Raw genomic sequence first — 23,436 nt, forward strand, 5'->3', positions numbered from 1 at the left:
TAGTGGGTAACGTGTAGTGGAGAGCAAAACCTGATCAACCTAAGCAAAACGTGTAGTGGGTAACGTGTAGTGGGTAACGTGTAATGTAGTGGGCACAAATTCCCAATTGAAAATCCAACCGTTTAAATCAATTCAGTTTCAAATCAACAGTTATGATTAAACTCTAAAGCCCTAACACAGCACAGAAACATCATATCACTTACTTAAACTCCACAGCCCTAGCAATTACAAATCAACGGTTAAAATTAAACTAATATCACAATCAACAGTCACAATTAGAAATAAAATATTTAATCTCATATCCCAAGTCCCAACAACTTCAGCCTTCAAGTCTCACACAGTCACACGAAATCTCTCTCTCACTCTTCACCGAATCAAGTTGATGAATTGATCAACAATTCAACATCAACGGCCTCAATCTCTCCAGTCTTCACCTAATCACTCACACATTCAAAACCTTTCAAATTGCACGCATCACTCATCTCTTATATATATTTCCCATTTCATTACATCTTAATTTGATATTTATTTCCTTCTTCTACTCCTCTTTTTAGATCTTTTCCAGTCTTCAGTTAACAGATCATACTGATGGCTTTTCCAACTAAAGAAGAATCAGCCTCCTCTTCTTCTTCCACGCTCCAATGGAGCTATGATATCTTCTTGAGTTTTCGAGGTGAGGACACACGTTATGGTTTTACACGCTATTTATACGATGCTTTGTGTCGCTATGGCTTAAACACCTTCTTTGATAACAATCTTGAGAGGGGAGAAGAAATTTCAAAGGAACTTCTTAAAACCATTGAAATGTCAATGATTTCGATCGTTGTATTGTCTGAAAATTATGCATCTTCTACTTGGTGTTTAGATGAACTTGTCAAGATTCTTGAGTGTAGAAATACTGGACATATCCGGAAGATTTATCCAATTTTCTACAAAGTGACTCCATCCGAAGTTAGAAAAAATGAGGGAAAGTTTGGGATAGCACTAGATAACCTCGAGAAAAAATTCAAAGACGACATGGAGAAGGTTAAGAGATGGAGGGAAGCTTTGACTGAAGTAGCTAACTTATCTGGACATGAATACAAGAATGGGTATGTATTTAACTAATACCTACTCTTGTCTTGTGTGATTTTATGAGTTACAAATTTTTAATGGTTTTGGCATTCCCATTAAATGCCAAATAATGAAAGTATTATATATATATATATATATATATATATATATATATATATATATATATATGTATGTATGTATGTATGTATGTATATCCCTTTTTTTACTTACTTTGTAGTTAAGCTATAAAGGTCGATGATATTGATAGCAATGGAATAATTTTGACTCAGATGATGTTATCAATTAGTGAGACTCTATGTTCTTTTATTTGTTTTAAATTTTTACTTGTTTTGTTATGACTACTAAATGCCGAATTATGAAAGTATATTTTAAGGTAAAAATTTGAATATATTCTCTCTCTTTTCCCTATTAAATGGTAGAAATAGAAGAATTTAATTGGATAATATTAATAATTAAAAGTTTCTCTCATTTAATTCTTAGAAGATTTTTCCAAAATTTCTTAATCTCATATTATAAGTTTGTTTCCTCACCCAAGGGAGTTTCCGTGCAATTTTTTGCTAGAAGCCCAACTCTAATTTTCTAACCAAAATAATAATAAAAATAATGAATGTGTTAATTTTCAATCAATCCTTTAAATTATATACCATTTACTTTAATTGAAAATATGTCAATTTTTTAATGCACGAAATTGGATATATTTAACTTAGTTGATCTACATATTTATATTTACTTTGACTACAACTCACTATTTGTTTTTAATGCTTTGTGATCTTGTTGTTGCAGTGAATATGAATCTGAATTTATCAAAAGAATTATTGAAGAGATATCAAGTATTAAATCAATTCACATGAAATTACCTATTGCTAAATATCTAGTTGGAGTCAATTCTCGAGCGGAAGCTATAGAATTGCTTTTAGATATGAAGTCCAATGGTGTTTTAATGATAGGAATCCATGGTCTCGGGGGAGTGGGTAAGACTACAATCTCGATGGCTGTTTATAATAGAATTGTTGATCGTTTTGAAGGAAGCTGCTTCCTAGAAAATGTCAGAGAAAAATCAAAGACAGATGCTGGCATTATCCAATTACAAGAGACACTGCTTTCTAAAGTCTTACGAAGTAGAATTGTTAAGGTGAATAGTGTATGTGAAGGAATCACTATGATAGAAGAAAGGCTCTGCAATAAGAAAGTACTTTTAATTCTTGATGATGTGGATAAGTCAAAAGAGATAGAAAATTTGCTTGGAAATTGTAACTGGCTTGCTTTAGGAAGTAGAGCCATTATAACAACAAGAGACAAGCAAGTTCTAGCCAATCTTGGAAGAGATGCTCAAATAAAAATTTATGAGGTTCCAAAATTGAAACCATGTGAAGCTCGTGTTCTTTTCAATAGGCACGCCTTCGGGAAAAATGAATCCAAACAAGGATATTCAAATCTTGCAGAGCATATTATATCTTCAGCCAATGGCCTTCCATTAGCTCTAAAAATAGTGGGTTCTGATTTGTATGACAAAAGTATAGATGAATGGGCATGTGCATCCGAAAAGTATAAGAAGATTCCACATGAAAAAATTCTAGATAAACTCAAGATAAGTTATTATGGATTGGGAGAAGAAGAAAAAGATATTTTTCTTGATATTGCATGTTTTTTTAGGGGATTTAACAAGGACAAAGTTGTGGATATATTAGATGCTTGCAAATTATTTCCAAATTTGGGTATTAGAAAACTCATTGATAAGTGTCTCATAACTGTTGACACGTGGGGCATATTGTGTATGCATGACTTGCTACAACAAATGGGTAGAGAAATCGTTCAACAAGAATCCAAAGAGCTTGAAAATCGTAGCAGGATATGGTGTCATGAGGATGCTTATAAATTGCTAATGGAGAACATGGTATAAGTTCTTTTGCTCCACATTTTTTTTCCTAATATTTTTCATTGATTGTCTTTTTTCCTAGTACCTTTCATTGATTGTTTTTCCCTCAATATCGCAGAAAATATAATTGTATCATATATGTTTCATTTAAAGTTTTAAAATTGTTATACTTTTGTCAAATTCTATTATGAAGTGCAACTAATTCTTTGTCCTATCTAGGGGTCGAATAAAATTCGAGGCCTAATGTGGTACTCACATAAACCAAGAAAGGTGAAATTGCAAGCTAATGCTTTCAAAAATCTCAAATTTCTCTTAGTTGGGAATGTACAAATTTCTAAAGGGCTTAAATATCTCCCCAACGAGTTAAGATTGCTTCAGTGGCCAGAATATGATTTTCCCTTGCCATTAGAATTTGACCCTCACAATCTTGTTGAGCTGACTATGCCAAATAGTGGGATTAGATTGGAGAAACTATTCAAGCAGGTATGAGTATTAGTATATATGAATTTTGATTTTTTTTTTTTTTTGAAATGATGAATTTTGATTTCTTTAAATGTTATTTTTAAAATTTGTAGAAATTTTTTTTTTTTTCTTTTTCTCTTTTTTCCTGTAGGACCGTTCATTTGAAGCATTGAAAAATATCAATCTCAGTTGGTGTAAAGTCATTACAAAATTACCTTCCTTATTATGCGCACCAAACTTAAAGAATTTGGACATCCATGGCTGTGAAAATTTAATAGAGGTTCATGAGTCGGATGGACATCTTGATGAGCTTGAAACGTGGAACCTCCGTAGCTGCAAAAAACTTGAGATTCTTCCAAGCCGCCTCCAGCTGAGATCCCTTAAATTGTTGAATCTAACTCACTGCGGAAGGCTTGAGAAGTTTCCTGATATTCACCCAGAAATGAAATATTTGCAGGATTTATGTATGAAGAAAAGTGGTATTAGAGAATGGCCTTCATCATTGACGCATCTCACCGAAGGGCTTAAGACTTTAGCGCTATCTAACATTGAAAACCTTCGGAATTTTCTGCATAGCCCCAATGAATTGCAACTGCTTGAGGAAATAGATATTCCCACTGCCAATTCCTTTGATGGCTTTTCAGGATATGGGTTTCTGAGCTTGACAAAGTTGTGTCTCAACTCTTATGATGGAGATATAACTGAATTAGATTTTCAATACTTCCCCCAATTGAAACGTCTTTTTATAAGTAATTCCAATATGATTAGTATCCCCCAAAGCATTAGCGGATTAGCTAGATTAGAAGCTATTGACATAAAAAATTGTAAGCAGCTTCGGGAAATTCCAACGCTTCCAGAATCTATAAGAGAAGTGAATGTAAGGAAATGCCCGCCGTTGGATCCACAATCATCAAGCAGATTGTTGATTCAGGTGAGGTCTCTCTCCCTCTCCCTTTATGTTTAGGTAATTAATAATCATTTTTTTTTTATAACTTTTTTAAAACTTCAATTTCCTGTATTTGCTTAATGTAAACAGTTTGGAGAAATTCTAGGGATTTTACCGAATAGAGTCCATGAAGGTGCAAGAAGCAACATATCAATGGATCCCTTTCATGACTCTGAATCTGAATCTGAATATGAATATGAATTTGAAATTCCGTGCTTTCTTCACCTACCAGGAACAGAGATTCCAAAGTGCTTGAAATTCAACCATCAGAGTTTTGGAAATTCTATATCCTTCTGGGTTGGTAAAAAAATTTCAAAATTAGCCGTCTGTATTGCTTTTCGATCGATGGACGCACATAAAGACAAGAATTGTGATGTTATTATTTCCATCAACGGTTTTAAACAAATATATCCATATTTCTATGATAAATGGACAGAAGTTTCAGAGGAACTGTGGTTATTTTATATATCCCCTGGAAAATTACTATCTGAAGAGAATCACATTGAAGTTGAGCTTATTTGTAAAATCAGAGCCCTCAATAATAGTATTAAGCACACTGATTTCATAAAATGGATCGGGGTCAATGTAGAATGCAGCTGCTATCCTCAGAATTCAGATGTTACTTGCTTGCCGCTTCCGTGTGCTATGAATGGTTGTGGGTCTTCCTTGATTCCGAATGACACTGAGCTCCCGCCTTTGCCACCTGTTTCCTCCACTTCTTATGCTTCAGATTCAGATCACAGGGTTCTTAACAATGGAAGAAATTACATACTTGCTGGAACAATACTCCAAAAGCGAAGAAGAATTTGTCTCTGATGGCAAAGCCCAGCAGAGAGCAGAGCTCTAAACCTTGGAGATTGGAGCTCTTCTCTTAACACTTGTTATCTTCATCATCCTTATTCAATCTCTTCTTCATTTTCCAAACAACACATAATTATGATGTTAAAGAATATCCTCGAAGACACAATGGACCAGTCTTTGGGTGCCTCTCTCTCTCTCTCTTTATTTATTGGGAAATCATGAATTTAATTGTAATTATGAACTATAAAATAAATATTTGATTTTTTCAATTTATTTATTGTAATGCAGTTGTTTGGCCTCGTTGGAGCATAATCATGTGCCAACTAAGCTTACCTTCAATGTTTTGAAACAGCTCAAGACCTCTGTTGTTGACAGTAAGGCCTGATTTCTCCCTTTCTTGATTTCATGTTATTCAATTTGGCTTTTGTTTTTCAAGTCCATTTTTTGTTACTTTGGTGAATGCAATGCTTAATATTGAAATGTACTGGAATCTATGATGGTTTTTATAATATGCATTTGCTATGTATGCTGAATCTGTATATTCTTACTTTTTGACCGAAAACTGAAATACTTGAGTTCAACTTGAATGAAGATTCAAGATGATATTGAGGTTATATATGGAAGTTGGGTGAGCTGTAAGTCAACTTGAAGGCATAGACTTAATAAGATCTCTTACTATTTTTCCAATCTTCTGTTTTGATATATGAATGTGGGGTAATGGTACGTAGAGCATCACTATATTGCGAAGTAAAGAAAGCTATCCTGATTTCATTTCTTTTGTTATTTTTACTATTATCATACTCATTCTTCTTCCTTTTTAACAGCATTTGGTATCTAATTGTTTAATTTCCTTCAATGTTTGATTTTGTTTACTGTGCAGTTGCGTTTTTCCTTCTAATTAAAGAATAATAAATAATGCATAGAGCATGTTGTGAGTAGTACATAGTGATATTAAATCATATTTAGAAGAAACTGCTAAACTTTGCAGTTCTGTTCATCTGCTGTAAATCAGATTGGGAGTAAATATGGACCAGATTTCCTGAAGTGAAGTGGTAGAAATTGATCTGGCATTCATATATTATTCCTAACATTCCCTTATTATTTTGTTGTCTTGCTTAGAGAACTAGACATTCCACATGAGATAGGCTATTAAAATGATGAAGGTGACATGTTATGCGTCTTCTGCAGGATCTACCTTGCAAGTAGGAATCATCACTTGTTTGTTGAGTTTGAGTATCCTTTCTCAAAGAGGCTTTGGGAGGAAGTTAAGCCATGGTGTCTAACAAATTACCAGGTATATATTAGTATGCATTAAGTTGTTCTGTGGGATACAGATAAGTTGAAGTGTAGAAGTTTTATATGCATCTTATGCAAACTTGCTTGGTCTATAATGTTTTATTATGTTTGGCTTCAAAGAAATGCTCATGTATCCAGTGGCAATGTCAAATCTAATGAGACTGTCCTCCTTATGAGAAGAGTCAAAATTTTGTTACTGAATAGTCTTATGTTAATTGGAAATTTCTTTATCTTTTATGATAGCCATAATTGTGGGGTTCTATAACGCTTATCTATAGTTCTCCTCATGAATTTTTGCGTACGTCTTTTCTACATTGTCAAACCAAGTACAACAAAAGCGTGCATTTAAACCTGAATTTGCTTGCAGCCAAACCTTGATCTTCTAACTAAAAGTACTTTTTTTTATTGATCTCATTGCTCCTATTGATCTTCTAATTAAAAGTACTTTTTTTTTTTGTTGATCTCATTGCTCCTATGCTTATATTCTTCTCCATTTTCTATCTTTTCTAATGTGGTTTTACTGTTAAAAACTTTTAGATTTGGATAGAAAGCATAAGAAAATGTAACTTTTGAGAAATTTTATTATTCTGTAAATTATGATTTAGAAAGTTAAATCCATTTGTAAAAATTAATTGTTTCAAATCTTTATTTATTTTTATGTTTGACTAAGAATGTGGAGCAGCTGTTACAATGTACCATACCTATGTTCAGGTCATCAAGATATTAAAAGGTAGGTAACTCATTTACGTTATGTTCAAGATGTCATCTTTGGAAGTGCTTTTAGCTTTGAAGTACTAAGAGTAATTTCACGCTTTGAATTCAAAACTGAGACATTAATTTGATTCTTTTAATCCATAAAGATATTTGGTCTGCTTGACAAGTGCCAACCAATCTTGTTAAGTTAAGATATTTTTTGATGTTCCATTATTTTGAACAAGATAAATGAAATTCTTGTAACTTATGAACGTTGCCTAATGAGAAAAAGAGATTTAAAACATAAGATAAGTGATATGCCTTGTAGGTGTTATTTATCTTAATTTTCTTTGCCAAAAAAATTGAGATAGGTGTTTGTTGAGATTTTGGTTCTTCTGGTGATATTTCATTATTTTTGACATAATAAATCCATGCTAGGTCTTACTAGAAAAGAACTGACATAACAGATTTCATCATAAGACTACTCAAGCAACTAATTGTTGGAAACTTGGGAGAGATTGCCAATGGAAGATGATTTTCGGTTGAAAAGTATTGGGATTACTAAGTTTGTTTATAAGACTGAATGCATGAGATCTATTCTCATAGAAGCTAAATGGCTGGTGGGAATTGGGAACTCTATTCGTATCATCCTTTCCCATACTCTTTGGCCTATTGGATCCATAGAAACAAAGTGGTGCTTGAAGAAATAAGTAATAATGCTAGTAAAGTCCCGAGTCCCACCATTTACCTGTTTGCTATATGAAGGGATGCAGTAAACACATGGGAAGCGGGCATCTATCAAATTTCAACAATTTTATAGTTTGTTATCATTGACAAGCACTAATTAAGATTGAAGGGAGTAAAAGCAATTGAAATCAATTGAGAAGTGCTGCATTTCTTGTAGAGATAAAATTGGGACACCTATTTTTTGGATTTTTTTTTTCTCAATAATTTTATTATTCCTATAATGTGCTCTACAACGCCATGGTTGTTTGTTTGGTGAGTGAGCACTACTTTTATAAAAGAAAAGTGATGGGTGAGGTTGTCAATTTAAGATTATGGGTACATGTGCAATCACTATCTTTTTTAAAAATAAAAATAAAAAAATTATGTGTCACTTTCATTTGGTTGTATCTATCGCCTATATAAGTAAGGCGTATCTATTATAAGACCAAGTGCACATGTAAATTACTAATAAAGAAAATTATCTACAGATGTATTAGTTGAATTTTCACCAAATAGTTTTTCTTTTTTGCTAATGAACCTATAAATAATGGGAATGCCTCAAATGCTAACACTTTCATTTTGGTGTATTTATTGCCTATATAAGTATAAAGTTGCGTTGATAATTAGTACCAGTACATGTCATATTTTTAGTGTAAGTTGTAAATTTTGTTATTGGTACCCCTCTTCTTTATCCTCACTATTCTTTTTCTGGACTAGCAGCTATTAATCACTATACCAAGTTTTTTAATATATGTCTTTGTCTTGTAGCATTTTCCCACAACTTAAAGTTTCTTGGCAGTATAGCACATGAACATAAGTTGAAGGTGTGAATCTCTCTCTCTCTCTCTCTCTCTCTCTCTCTCTCTCATAATATGTCTATACAATGATGTTAAACCTGTAGAGAATTCAGTAAATATAATTATTGTTGGATGCTTCAAATGGTTGTGTATTACATGTGGTGTGTATGCTGACAATAATTAAATCCATGAGATTTTTTTTTTCAAACAACTCATGATTGGAGCATTTTCTTGAGTCAATATTTTTGGGGGATTAAGGTCATTTTCTTCAGATTATTTAAGAGCATTGGTCAAATGGGTTGCATTTCCTTCGTTGTTCAATTTGTTGTCATCACTGTGTAGTTGTTTTTTATTTAAAAAAAATTAATGTCAAAAGGCTACATTTTATTGCAAACTTCTATCTTTTAACTTGTATACATATATATTTGATAGAGTAGGTGGAAGTTGAGATAGGGGCATAACACCTAGCAGATGCATGTGTAACTTACCTATCAAAAAATATATATATATATATATATATATATATATATAAAAGATGTTGCAATATTTTCTTTGTATTATGAGCAACCATCAACTCTGTATTTCTATAATGCAACAATGGGATTTTGATTATTATTTTTAGTTCTTTTGAATGAATGACATAACTCAAATTCTACGTAAAGAAACGGAGAGATAACCTTGACCAAACGAGGAACATAGCCAAACCAGAAAACACTTTGAACTGCTTAACTCAATCAAACACAAAGGAAAGGGTCATGCCTCAAACTACACAAACATCTAATTGGAATAGAATTCATGATGATTTTATGCAAAGAAAAACCATTATATATCCAATCTCATGCCTAAAAGATTGAGATTTAATTGATTTATTGTGAGGTTCTAGAAAAAAGTTTAAAAGTCAAGCTACTGTGGCAACTATGATAGTGTTAAGATGGACGAGGAAATTAGTGATCCAAATATTATCAAAGGTATACCTTGTCTTTTAAGGAATTTTATGTGAAAAAATATCTCACATCTTTCATCTTTTGAGAAAACCCTTAATCATTTTCATCAAAGATTATTTCATTGGAATGCTTTTAAACCAATTCATTTGAAGATATTTTTAAAACTATTTATTTACCATAGTTTGACAAAATAAATTTTTTTTTTTTTTTTTTTTTTGATAAGTGACAAAATAATAATTTTTTGAATAATCTTGTTCTAATCACATTTTAGTGGTCAACTTGGCAATGAGTGGGGCTGTAGTTTAAAGCTTCATGTACCCTTGTATTCTTTTGGCTGTATAAAAAGCTCAATTAATCCCCAAACAAGTGTTTGTTTGCTTGCCACTTGTTGATTCAATATAACTGGCTTAGGTGTCATGACATAGGACAAAACTAAAACTTGAAGCCACGAAAATTGGAAAAATGGAAACAATAAAAATCACCTAGGAGTTAACACCTAAGGTTGTTTGGAGTCGATAACAAGCAAGATAGAAGACCTAGGAGTAAGCAACTAGCATCGGTGGGAGTCAATAGTAGACCGTTGAAAATTTTCCAAGTGAAATTTTTATTAATCAAAAGGAAAATTGCAAATTGTGTCCAAAGGAGTACAATATAGATTACTATGTCACTCATCAAAAAAATATATATATTGATTACTATGTGAAAGTCATAATTCTGTTTGACTTGTGAAATTCTAATTCTAATTGACTTGCAAAATCCCAATGTCTGATTTATAAAAATCACCTTGTGAAACAACCTAATTAACTTCTAAGACTTAAAATAAAGTACAACTGATTGTTAAAATTAAATAAAACTAAATTAAAAGTAATATTTCTTTGTGCGTTCTACACCATGATCTTACCTTTAGATATGGCACAAATTATTGCTACTGGTACATATGCATTTTTAACGGCTTTGAAAGCCAATGACAAGAACATTTATTCACTAAGAATAAGCAACACATGGTTTATAATTTGGATTCTGCTTATTGTGTTTTTCATTGCATCTGAAGCAACTCCGCTTTTTCTTATAAGCTTGTTTAGATGATGGACACTGTAATTGATCCTTGTAAATGACCAATTTTATCATCAATTTTTTATATAATCAATCTAAACTTTCTTTTCAAATGCTATTATTATGGATCATTTATCACCTTTTGACCCTTTGTTTATTAATTGTTTTGAGGGAATATCACATATCAATATATTAATGGGATCAAGATGGCTCTGTTTGATTATAGGGGGGCATCTATATGTGTATTTGATTTTGATGTTTGAATCTTTCAGGTACCAAGAGAAAAGTGCAACTAAAGGAACCCATTTTCGTAGTTCAAAGAGTTTCTTTGCTGATTTGTAGATGTATGGTGGATTGGTGGCTTAGATCTTTTAGGTTCATCTCAATTCTAATACAAAAGTTTCACTTCAGATTTCTTTGGTAATCCTATCCATGACCTTCATTTGGCATCCTGATGACAAGAGTAATGTTTACATGGTGGTGTTCTTTGTTCTATTTTGAGAGGATTATAATGTTTTTTTTTTTTCTTCTTCTTCAATTTTTGGACTTTTCCCTCCCACTTGTATGAAAGGAAGTAAGTTGAAGGCTCTTTGCTCAAATTATGAGATAATACCAAATTATGCAAAATTTGAATTGTTTATTCTTATATTTCAAAAGTAAAGTAGATATCATTATGGGGTCTAGTTCCTGTGTGTGATGTATGACTTATATAGACACTTGGAGAGATGTGTAGTGAGTTTTTTTTTTTTTTTTTACACTTTTTTAGAGTAAAAATAAATCATGGGCTTTCTATATATGATTGGTCACCTATGTCTAGTTCATTTTGTTTCCTAATTAATTGAGGTATGCCTTTAGCATTCCTAAGCTAAAAGGAAGGAAATGATACAAACCAAAGACATGGGCTTAGATATTCAGTTACGTGTGAAAAAAGGATTAGACACAGGGACGAAGCCAAAATCATATATCTAGGGGGACAAAAATATGGGGAAAAAAATCATAGCGTGGTGTGTGTATAACAAAATTGTAACCTTCTTATATTGTTTAGGAATTGCATGAAAAGAAATTGTGTCAAAAGAAGAAGCCAAATGAAAGAAACTGTGTCGAAAGTAGAAGCCAAATCCCGAATGATTTATAACAGCTCACTGATTTCTAGTGGGCGCATGGGCACATCTTTAATTTCAGCAATGATAACAACTGGGAATTAGAACATTCCACTAGTAGGGAGCAAAGACCCAAATCTTGACATATATAGCTGAAGACTGATCGCACTTTGGGCTAACATCCATAGTGAATCACCTGCTTTAGGAATAGGAGCACTACTAGCGGCTCCTAGATGACCTCCACAACCACGGATTACACAGCCCCTACCTACTACATTTGTGTCTTTAATAGATTTCAAAGCCACATTTATTTTTTAGAAGCACCTAGGAGGAACCATCCATATACAAGCGGTAGTTTCTGCAGGATTCAACTCAAAATCCTCTTTCTTTGTAACTTCTAATTTCTAAAAACTCTTGGGCATACACACTTGATGTCTATCCTAAGATAGTACCTTTTTTGAATACCATTCTAATTTTTTAATTTTTAAAAAGTAACGCAAGTGTTTAGACATAGGATTTTAAAAAGACTAATCTAAATACTAATTAAAAAACACAAATTTACATACTTTAATCACATATTTATTGAAAAATGAGATTACACAATCAAATTTAAAATAGGCTTATGTCACTTCTTTAAAAGCACAAGAGGTTACATATTAATCTCTCATGTCATTCTCTAAGTTGAAAAACATAATTTTTTACCGTGTTTCCACATTTAAAAAAAGTTTTTGAATTTTTATTTTTTCAAGAAAATTAGGAAACTAGTTGAAAAGTGGGCCTTTCACTGACTCAAACTAGGCTAGTTGTCCATATGCAAGAAAATCAATCACAGGCTATTGTGTTTTCATTGAATATTCCTTAGTCTCATGGAAAGCAAAGAAACAACAAATAATATCTAGATCTTCTACAGAAGCTGAACATACGACTATGGCAAAAACAATGTGTGAGCTGTTTGGTTGGTGTCATTGCTAAAGGATTTTTAGGAAGAACATTCACAAGCTGTCCTATTGTATTGTGATAGTCAAGAAGCTCTAGACATAGTTGTCAACCTTGCCTTTCATGAAAGGACTAAGAACATAGATATTGATTGCCACTTTGTTAGGGAAAAGATTCAAGATGGGCCAATTAAGACCTTCCATATTTCTACCCAACATTAATTGGCAAACATTTTCATAAAGGCTCTCAAGTTTCCTCAATTTTCTTTTCTGCTCAACAAGATAAGAGTCATCAACATTTGCTCCATCTTGAAGGGGGAGTGTTGGAAGATGAAAATCAGCTCAGCACTAAATTCACTCACACAGGAATATGCCAAGTAGAAAAGGCTTTTGTACATAAAACTACATGTACTTTGGTAAATAATTTATATTATAGTTAGTAAATGAAGCATGTTAGTTTCCTATAGACTACTGTATAGTTAGTGGAGTCATAAAAGTTCCAGGGTTAAGGGTTTGGGTGGGTGCGGCTCTCGACTACTAATGGGTTTGGGAAATTTCTGGCTTATATGGATCACTTGATTCGGCGGAGGTAAGGCCTGATTTTGTGTCTTTTGCTATTCATTTTATTTGTTTTTGTTATTTAGATTTTTGAATATGATGTGTCATTTTTAAATACCAATTAAAAAAAATTTAATATTATTTTATTGTCACATAAACTTCAAGTGTGCCAATTATAACGTAGTTATTTCATGTTAGTAAGTTAATAGTAGGAAACTAATTGACTACAAGTAAATTGCAGGAACCATAATGGTATCTTTATCCACCATTAATCATGAAAAGTTATTAAATACATGTTGATACTCAGGTTTTCACACATCTTTGGGCCAACAAGTAAGACCCAAAGCCTGGTAAACCAAGTCTTGGAGGTTGGAAAAAAAAAAATTTGAGAGTTAGCACTTGGGCCCATTCCCCACCAAGCTGACTAAGTATAGAAAGGGACTTAAGGAATGGTCTACCACATAATCTCTTAGAATGAGGTAACAAGTGGGACCCGAGAATGGCCCAATCACCCCTGGATAAGGAAAGAGACCAAGAATGATATCCAATAAAGAGCCTTTGAATAAGGAAAAAGTGGGCCTAAGGATGGCCCAAATATATTAAAGAGAATTTTAGAAAACAATGCCCACAAAGGGTCTTCTACTAAACGACCTGGGGTATGAGAATAAGTGGGTATATGAGAGACCTGAAGCCCTTTCATATAAAAGAATTAGGAAAGATACAGAGGAATTCCAGAACCTTCTCTAGATAATTTCATAAGAAAATAAGAAGAAAAAAAGGGAGGGAGTTGCAAAATAGGAAAAATATTGTTCAAGGAATAGGATTCCAAGATTCAGATCGTGCAGCCAATGAGTCATTAAAGTAAAGAAAGGAAAAGGATGGGTTTTGCTCCTCCATAAACGTCGAAAGAAAACAAGAGCTGCTGCTATTGAAGCTCAGGAAATGTGGTTTGGTAGAGGGGAGGAAGACCCTAGTTTTGGTACTCTGTTGTGACCCCTTTAAAGATGCCTTTTGGTGGGAAAAGCTTCTATACCAAAAGGGTGAAAAATGGTGGACACCACGAGGTGCGTGCCTAGAGAAACCAATATGAACCAAGACAAGGCTTGTGTGCAAAAAAGGCATTAGATGGATCAATGCCTAAGGCATCATTGCCCATGCATTCCACCGTGAAAGAAATCAATCAATTCATTGATGTAGGAAACTACTTGGTTATCTTATTGAAGCCATTCTACCGTGAAAACATTCTGCCACAAAGGCATAAAGATGCTTGATCTCCTAAACAGATGTTTATAACAACACACTGGTTGTTATGGAATTAAGAAGATTATGAGTAGTTCTTCGAGGGAACTAACCTCCTAGAGAATTAGAACCCCGAGAGAAGAGAGGAAGAACTCAGAGAGAGAAGAATGTACTTCTGCTTATTATTTCCGAAGATGGTGAATTACAAGTAACCATAGCCCTTTATAGTAGCTAAATAAAAATAAATTATAGTTATACATTATGTTACAAGTTGCTAGGCACTAACTAATTCTGACTGTCACTAACATCACAACTAACTAAATGCCAACTCAACAGCCAATCTCAACTAACTGCTAGCTTAGATAGCTCAGAAGCTCAGCAATTCAATCTCTTAGCCACTGTGTTTTTCACCCAACTAAACCAACTAACTCACCCTAATCAGCTCCTATGAGATGTTGGCAAGTCACTTCATGGGATAAGACATATGTGAGTGGTCATTGAATGAGACATGCTATACTGGAAATCGCAAGCTCTTAGCTATTATTAGCCAACCCATGAAGCAAGAAATGTTGCAAGCGCAATCTAAATATGCCTAAACTCAAAGAAACAAAGAAGAAACCAAGGAATATGGATCCTAGTAGCATAAGCCTACAAAGGAACCATGATTGCGATATTTGCAAAAGCTCACAATGGGGCTACAGTCCGCAAAGGAGCCATGATCATGAATCCTTAGTAAAAAATAAACTTTAATAAATTGATTAGTGTCACACTAATAATATAACAATTAAAATTTTGAATTATTTTTTATTTTGTATTTAAAAATTAGTGCATCATTTTATAAGATGTGTGTTTTTAAATTAAACCGTATAGTATTATTTATTTTTAAAAAATTCTAGGTCATATTAAAAGGCATGAACATAAAAACCCAATCCCCTTAAGTCCCACACAAAACAATGAAAAACAAAGGTCAAAGAATGGGCCTACTCTCACTCTTATTTCTCTTGTATCCTTTGTTTAGTATCTAAAAAAAAAAAATTTATAATTTAATAGTTGAAGAGGAGGGAAGAGAAGAGAAAAGAGTGAGGAAAGGGAAAGGAAAAGGTTTCCCATATGTGTTTGGATATTGAGAAAAAGAGAAAGGAGAGACGAATTTTAAATAATAATAATAATACTCAGAAGTCATAACAAATTATTTTACCATATTTTATCCATTTAAATTATAATTTAATAATTACTTATGAGAATATAAAAGTAATTTCACAAAAAAGCAAAACTTTTCCAGGGGTATATGTATTTTTTTGATGGATTTGGAGGGGAAAAAAAAAATTTTATCTGGTGGGGCCCATAGAAGGCCTTTCTCTCCACATTTCCTTTCTCTTTTTTCTTTTCTTTTTTTTTTTTAAATTATTATTCTAACCAAATAATGGAAATTTGGTCCCTTTCTTTCCACTTCCCTCCGATCAAACAAAACCCTAAACATTTCTTTTATAAATAATTATAAAATGTCGATTGAATTATAATACTTTTGGCATGGCTTATCTATAACTTTAGTAACCTATCATAAAAGAAGTGCATGAATTTGACAACCCGAAGTTTTTTATTTGGCTCATGACCTTGACAACTAAGAGTAATTCTATGACCATTAATTATTCTACAATTTTTTTACTATATTTTTTTTACCATAATTTTTTACTGCAAGTGATTGATCATTACTTACATATAGATTAATTATTATTACTTTACCAATCACACTTTGCCACATTACAATTGTAGTAAAAAATTGTAAAAAATTTTGTGGTCCAAGACATTTTCGGCAACTAATGAATACATTACAGTTTGAGTGGGGCCATCAAATACCCTATTTTGGAATTCAAAACTATTAATAATTTTAAAAAACTATGAATAATTAGGTTATGTTTTTATAAACATCATGAGTGGACGAAAATTGGTCAAATATGTACAACTTACACAAAGTCTAACTCCCAAAAAAAAAAAATTGAAGCCACTTACATAAAAGTCTCCGAGGACCAATCTAGAACTCTTGTCTTTGATCATATGTGACCGTAAAAGGGACCTCCACTTGATTCGGATACATTTTTTTGACCTGATACCTCTACTTGAATTATTTTATTTTATTTTAAAAAAACACATTTTGTCATGAGAAATTGTTGTGTACTCTCGGAGTACTATAAATATGTACTCCCTCCTTTCACATAAATAGTGGGTTTCACTAATTAAATTCATGATAGAACCCATCATTCATAGTGAAACCCACCAATTATTTTATTTTATTTTAAAAAAACACATTTTGTCATGAGAAATTATTATGTACTTTCGAAATACTATAAATGCGTATTCCCTCCTCTCACATAAATGGTAGATTCCACTAATTAAATTCGTGGTAGAACCCACCATTTATGTGAGAGAAGAGAGTTCACTTAATAATTTTCCTTTTGTCAAACACGCTAGCAGTGAATTGTTATTCACTCTTCTTTTAGATACGTAAAAAGTGGAGGGGATAGTGGGTTCCAACAAATGAGACCACAAAAAAATATTATTGTTGTTGATTTTCACTTGAATTTCAATTTATTATTTGCTATTGAGTCGAATTATTAAAGAATTTAGACTTTTTTATATAATTGAGAATTTAAGATGCAACTGCTTTCTTTCTTCTTTTTTCCTTTTAGTCACAACCGCTTTTTATTTTTTAATGCAACAACAACTTTTGTTTAAATATTACAAAATAATAATATTTATAAATAGCTAAAAATGCAATACAAATTTTATTACAAAAGTTTTATAAATGAATGTAATAAGAATGTGATTCATGCCACTTAAAAACACAAATATATATATATATTTGAATTTTGAGATTTTTGGTAGCGAGTAAGGTATAAAAATTTATTATATCTTTAACATCATGAATAATTTTGCAGGTAAATTACGCTCTATCCCCATAAATTATACCTCCGTTTACACTTACCTCCTAAACAACAAGAATGCACAATCACTCCCCTAAACTAATGCATGTGTAACACTTTGCAACCTAGTATCTTTTTTTCTTTTTTCCTTTTTCTTTTTTTGTATAGGAAGCTCATCAACTTTATTCATTAACTAAATTAAAAGATAAATCATAAGATATCGCATGTGTTACAAAACATGGTTACTTTTCAATCCACATAACAGAGTTGTCTATATCAGACAAGTGTTTTGCTAACAAGAGTGTCAGGAATTGCCTTGATGACCCACATGTGAAATTGCAGCATACTGTAATAAGTGTAGGGAACTAAGAATACCATAACCGATTAGACTATTTTTCACCCTACTGTCTATTTGGCAATTACGTTAGACAAAAAAAAAGTCGTGTATGTCACGTAAGTTGTATGTGACTTTTTCCATCCAATTTAACTATCAAATAGATAGTAGGGATGCAAAGCATTGCATGATTATTAGCTTAGGGGGTTAATCATGTCTTCTTATAGTTATGTGGGAAGTGTAAAAGGATTATTGCTTAGGGGATAAAGTGCAATATAATTTTTCACAAACATATGAATTTTTTTAGGCAAAAATGCAAAGTACATCCTCTATGTTTGACTATAATTTATTTAAATCATCTAACTTTGCTTGTGTTCAATTGATTTATTTAAAATTTAAGTTTATTCAATTAAGACCTCTCTATCAATTTCCTTTAAAATTTTTTATAAAAAAAATCTGGAATTCATTTTTCAATAATTAATTGAATTTTTTTATTTTAATAAATTTGAAGAAATTTTTTTTTTGAACATTTAACTATATCATTTAACAAAATTTAATAGAGAGACTTTAATTGAGTAAACTTGAAACTTAAAGAACTTAATTGAAAAGTAAAGTTAAATGACACAAATAAATTTTGGTCAAATTTTTTTTTTTTTTTTTATGAAAATTTTTTGTCAAATTTAGGTGGTGTAATTTATATTTTTTTTCTCCCTAAATACGAAATAACTACCATCACGTGCAGGCGTCCACTTTGCCTTTACTTTTTCTTTTGTTATTATAAATTTTTGCTTTTTTTTTTTTTTTTTGGTTTTTTCGGTAGAGTAGAATGTTCTTCACCGCGTAGCTTGCTCTGTGACACTGTCAGCGCCAACCAGAAGCCAACGAAGCCAAAAGTACCAAGTTCCAACCTAGCAGATATCATCACCCTTGAAAAAACCCCCCCACACACACCAAAAAAAAAAAAAAAACTATTTTGAATTTTCAGCGTTATATATAACACAATAATAATAAAATATAAAACTACCATAAAAAAAAAAATAATAATAATAATAAAATATAAAACCGAGGACCTTAGTCTAAGTCTGAGGCAGCCAGTTGTTTCCATTTTTTTTTACTATATTTCCTTTGTTTTCTGCGTCTCTTCTATTCTTCGATTTCGATTCCTCTTCTAGAGAGAGAGAGAGAAATGGAAAGCATAGCTGTGTGGCAGGGGGCAACTCTAGGTGGAATTGTGGCATGGATTGTAATTTCTTCATACCTCAACGTCACCCGCAAGCTTCGATCTTTCCTGCAACCTTGGGTGGCTCACCATGTCAACGCTGGGACTCCTCTCATCTTCCAGATCCAGGTTTCATTCAACTTTTGCAACTATAAATGAAAACCCAGATCATCATTCTTGTTCAATTGTCTTTATATGTATGTTATTTTGCTTTTCATTTGAGTTTAACTTTTTTTTTTTTTTGGGTTTTTCTTTTCAGAAATACCAGCATTGGTTTTTTGATGCTCTGTTCTCTGGTTTGTCCTGTGTTGTTTCTGTGCCCTTTTACACTGCCTTTCTCCCTTTGCTCTTCTGGGTATGTTCTGTCTCTCTATAATGTGGATAATGAGCTTTGGAGCTATTGTATTTATCAGCATTTTAATGATTCAAACTGATTAGCTTTTGGGTAATATTTTAGAGTGGCCATGGCAGATTGGCTAGGCAAATGACCCTTTTGATGGCCTTTTGTGATTATTTAGGAAACACTATAAAGGTATCTACTTTTTCTCTTGGTGTTTTATTCCAAGCTTCTCATATTTTTCTACTGGTTTGGTGCTTTGTTAGTAATTAAGGTATGTATCTATGTTGTTTGTGTTTGACAGGATATGGTATCAGCTCCCAGACCCAGTTCACCACCTGTTAGGAGAATAACTGCTACAAAAGATGAGGAAGATAATGCATTGGAATATGGATTGCCCTCTTCTCACACTCTTAACACAGTTTGCTTATCTGGGTACATCTTTGCTCCTCATTTCCCATAAATATTGGTGTAGCCATTTAGGAAAATTTAGCGGGTGTTCAAGTAGGTTCTCTTTTAAGAGGAGATTTGGAGCATAGCCTTGACAATATACTTTGAGGTGAAATGGTTACAAAATTTATTGAAGCTAATTATGGTGGCCTCACTCGCTAATGAGGCATGAAATGTTACTAAATATATTTCCAGAGGCTTAAAAATCATGCTTCATGATTTAAGTTCAATGGTGTTCACACATCATTTTGAAACTTTCGCTTTTCTAGGCTAATCATCGTATTAGCAGTGAATTGACATCAATCAATTAATAAAGTAAATAGGATATTTTCTTCTTTTTATTATATACCTGTTAACCATAATAGGTCTTCAACATCAGTTATACTAATCCCTAAAACATGCATGCATTTATATACAACAGTTGGATTCATGATTTGTAATTGGACAAGTGGAGAGCTTTTCTTTTTGCCTTTGCATTTTAGAACCTTGTCTCTTGTATACTAACTGTAGAGTCCTCCTTGCACTGGGGGCTTTCAGGTACCTTTTGCACTATGTCTTGTCTTATATTCAATATGAAGATGTCTCCATGAAATTTGTCGGGCTTGCCCTTGTTTGCTTGTTTGTGGGCCTCATTGGTTTGGGTAAGATTACTTTTCTTTTAGAAGTTGTTGGAAGCCTTTGTAGTGTATCGTTGCTTATCCTTAAAGTGTAATTTGATTTGAATGCTAGGAAGAATTTACCTTGGAATGCACAGTTTGATCGATATCATAGGTGGTCTTGTCATTGGATTGGTGATCCTTGCATTTTGGCTTACAGTTCATGAACATGTCGACAATTTTATTGTTTCAGGACAAAATGGTAAGCATACTTTTGTTGGTAATATTTTTTTTTATAAGGATATTATATTTTTATTGATACTTGATAGTTGACAAATTTTGGATAGTTGAAAAGCAAAAGGACCTAGGATTTAAAAAACTTAATTAAGGTAAGAACTAGCTAAGCAGCCTTAGGATAGGTTTCATGGCGACGTAAATTCCTAAAACGACTCAGCAGTTTTGAAAGTTCCAAGCATGGAAAAGGGAGGTGTGCCACCACGTGCTGTCATATGTCAGAAAAAGGAGCTATGAAACTAACAATACTAAGACCAGGACCAGAATTTAGCCTGATAGGACAATGCTTCGAACGTGGCATCCTAGATAGTGTGGCACCAAGTCTATAGAAGTTCCCATATAGGATTTTTTCTTCCTCGTCAAATATTAATGAGACATGGATTGAGAAACAGGGGACACATGGAGACCTCATAGTTACAAAACTAGAATTAGATTTGTGGTGCTCAAAATTTGTGTTATCAAAATTGCTATCCCACAATTGGTTCTGATAAATCAGAATGTCGAAACATATGTCTGGGAAGTTCTGTTGGAAAACTAGATATTTTGTTTCATAGAAGCTAACTTCATGAAGATTTCAGAATTTAAACAATATATTGACTTTGAAATTTAAAACTCAGGCAACTTGGGTTTGTATTTTCTCTTAGTGCACACTTTGTTTCAAATGCAGTTACATCCTTCTGGGCTGCCCTAAGCATCCTGTTGTTCTTTGCTTATCCAACTCCTGAGATTCCGACACCAAGCTTTGAGTACCACACAGCCTTTAATGGTGTTGCATTTGGAATTGTAAGCAATCTTCACCCATTTAAGAATAAGATTAAATTAAAACTATGTTTGATTTTCAACTTCTTTTTGTAATAGGAAGTAAATATTCTCTTTTTCAACATATTACCTTCTTTTGGATAGGACAAGACTTAGACCCTTAGTTATTATTTAATGAAGTATGATGAAGACAAACAACTAAGATCATGTCATCACTGGGTAACTAGTATATTTCCTTATAAACAGTGGATAATAAATCAATGAGGGTAAAATGCTCCAACAGCCCTTGAACTTTGGGGTAGTTGCACACTAACACCCCTTGACCTTTTAGTTTAGCTAATGTAGTACATAAACTTTAGAACTGTAACAAATAGGTTCTCTTAACTATTTCTTTTTTCTTTTTGGTTAACTACACTTTAAAATTAAAAACTAAGGAACAAGAAGTCTATTACAAACAAGCCCGGCTTTATCAATAGCCAGCAGATCAACCACCACAGGCGGTGAGTCATACAAAAAGAGGTAGTCTGATATGGGATCAGCTCCCATCCTAGCTAATTTGTCAGCACAGCTATTAGCTTCCCTATACACATGCGCCACAGAGTTAGTGAATGTCTTCATCAGGTCCCTGCAATCAGTTAATAGAGGTTCTTTTGCCAATTTAATACATAAATTTTGGTACTATAACAAATAGACCAACTAAAGTTTTTATGTTGTTGCAGTAGGACCCGTTCATTTTCACTTTTTTTTTTCTTTATGAATTTGGTGCAAAAGAGATTTAAAAAAAAAAATGCTACTGTATCAAAGTTTATGTACTAAATTAGCTCAAACAAAAGTTTAGAGGGTGTAAATGCAACTACCCCAAAGTTCAAGGGGTATTAGGCCATTTTTTCCCAATAACTGACTGTTTTGTATTTGACATAAATGTAATCTTATTAAGCATGAGTTTCATATTCTTTTATAGAAATGTCATATACCATATATAAAAGGAAAAGACAAGGAAATTGCTATCAAATTAATGTAAAATGTGTATTCTTCCCAAAAAATTGTGCTTTAACAATCATGAACTAAAATATCAATTTAATTGTGTTCAGGTATCTGGGATCCAGCAAACATACCATCAGTTTCACCATGAAGCCGTTGCACGCATATTCACCCCACAGTTCACAATATCAAACTTTGTGGGAAGAATGCTGGTTGGAATACCAACAATACTTCTTGTGAAGTTCTGTAGCAAGGCTCTAGCGAAATGGATTCTACCTGGTGTATCAAACACGCTGGGCATCCCAATTAAATCAACCAACTACATTCCAACTCTGAATGGAAATGGGAAAAAATCAGATGAGAGTAAACAATCTGGTTATATCCAAAGGCTGTTTTTTTCTCAACAGGGTTCATTTGATGTTGATACGGGTATAAGGTTTATTCAATATGCAGGCCTTGCATGGTCGGTGGTAGACCTTGTTCCTTCTCTTTTCTCTCACCTGAGCTTGTAATTCTTAGTTCTTGTAAAATAGTACTGCGCTATTAGCTAGTTTCGACGGGCGTATGCTATATGTTATTTCTGTATATCATATATTTTGACTAAAGAGAACCATTCATTTTTTGCTCTATTTATGTATATCATAAATTTTACTACGTTCTTAGCTAGTTTCAACGGGCATATGCTAATGTTATTTATGTATATAATATTTTTTGATTAGTGAAAATCTAATTATAAAAGCTGTGTAAACATTTGAATTTCCTTACAATTTGTTACAGACACAGGTATCTATTTATAAAATTCCCTGTAAGTTTCATTGGCTAAGACTGCTATTGGAAATTTAAGATGTTCAATGTTTTATAAAACATCAAATTTTTCTTGCAACCCCAAATACTTTAGTGCCTTTCTAGTCAACTTTGGTAATGACATTCTGAAAGGACTGCGATCATAAAGTGAGGCTGGTCAATTGGATTTTCACTAAGACGTGGATTTCAAGAGCCTTGTAGCACATAGTTGAATGATGAGCTAGATCTTGTATTCTACAGA

At 32.7% G+C, this 23,436-nt stretch overlaps 2 protein-coding genes across 2 annotated transcripts in view; both read left to right on the plus strand.

Moving 5' to 3' along the window:
• The window catches only part of LOC142610372 (lipid phosphate phosphatase delta), a 102,134-nt gene extending 79,089 nt beyond the window's left edge, over nucleotides 1-23,045 (plus strand). Inside the window, exons 2-9 of the mRNA XM_075782177.1 lie at nucleotides 18,926-19,103; nucleotides 19,234-19,329; nucleotides 19,432-19,506; nucleotides 19,616-19,746; nucleotides 20,299-20,402; nucleotides 20,491-20,619; nucleotides 21,319-21,434; nucleotides 22,502-23,045. Coding sequence (XP_075638292.1) covers nucleotides 18,942-19,103; nucleotides 19,234-19,329; nucleotides 19,432-19,506; nucleotides 19,616-19,746; nucleotides 20,299-20,402; nucleotides 20,491-20,619; nucleotides 21,319-21,434; nucleotides 22,502-22,903 — 1,215 coding nt within the window. The 5' untranslated portion in view covers nucleotides 18,926-18,941 and the 3' untranslated portion in view covers nucleotides 22,904-23,045. The remainder of the gene's footprint in view (nucleotides 1-18,925; nucleotides 19,104-19,233; nucleotides 19,330-19,431; nucleotides 19,507-19,615; nucleotides 19,747-20,298; nucleotides 20,403-20,490; nucleotides 20,620-21,318; nucleotides 21,435-22,501) is intronic.
• On the plus strand, nucleotides 589-11,349 carry LOC142609835 (TMV resistance protein N-like). Its single transcript, XM_075781554.1, has 10 exons — nucleotides 589-1,090; nucleotides 1,851-2,968; nucleotides 3,170-3,433; nucleotides 3,564-4,343; nucleotides 4,449-5,340; nucleotides 5,448-5,533; nucleotides 6,348-6,453; nucleotides 7,126-7,185; nucleotides 8,643-8,698; nucleotides 10,941-11,349. Exons 1-5 carry the CDS (start codon nucleotides 589-591, stop codon nucleotides 5,172-5,174), a joined length of 3,390 nt encoding a protein of 1,129 aa, XP_075637669.1. The 3' UTR covers nucleotides 5,175-5,340; nucleotides 5,448-5,533; nucleotides 6,348-6,453; nucleotides 7,126-7,185; nucleotides 8,643-8,698; nucleotides 10,941-11,349.
• Nucleotides 23,046-23,436: the final 391 nt, after the last annotated feature.

The sequence above is a fragment of the Castanea sativa genome, chromosome 9 (genome assembly GCF_040712315.1).
Source record: "Castanea sativa cultivar Marrone di Chiusa Pesio chromosome 9, ASM4071231v1".
Lineage (NCBI taxonomy): Eukaryota > Viridiplantae > Streptophyta > Magnoliopsida > Fagales > Fagaceae > Castanea > Castanea sativa.

Coding starts and splice junctions, on each gene's coding strand:
- LOC142609835 (XM_075781554.1), top strand. CDS start 589: ATGGCTTTTCCAACTAAAGAAGAATCAGCCTCCTCTTCTTCTTCCACG. Junction 2,969..3,169: donor AATTGCTAATGGAGAACATG/GTATAAGTTCTT, acceptor TGTCCTATCTAG/GGGTCGAATAAAATTCGAGG. Junction 4,344..4,448: donor CAAGCAGATTGTTGATTCAG/GTGAGGTCTCTC, acceptor TAATGTAAACAG/TTTGGAGAAATTCTAGGGAT.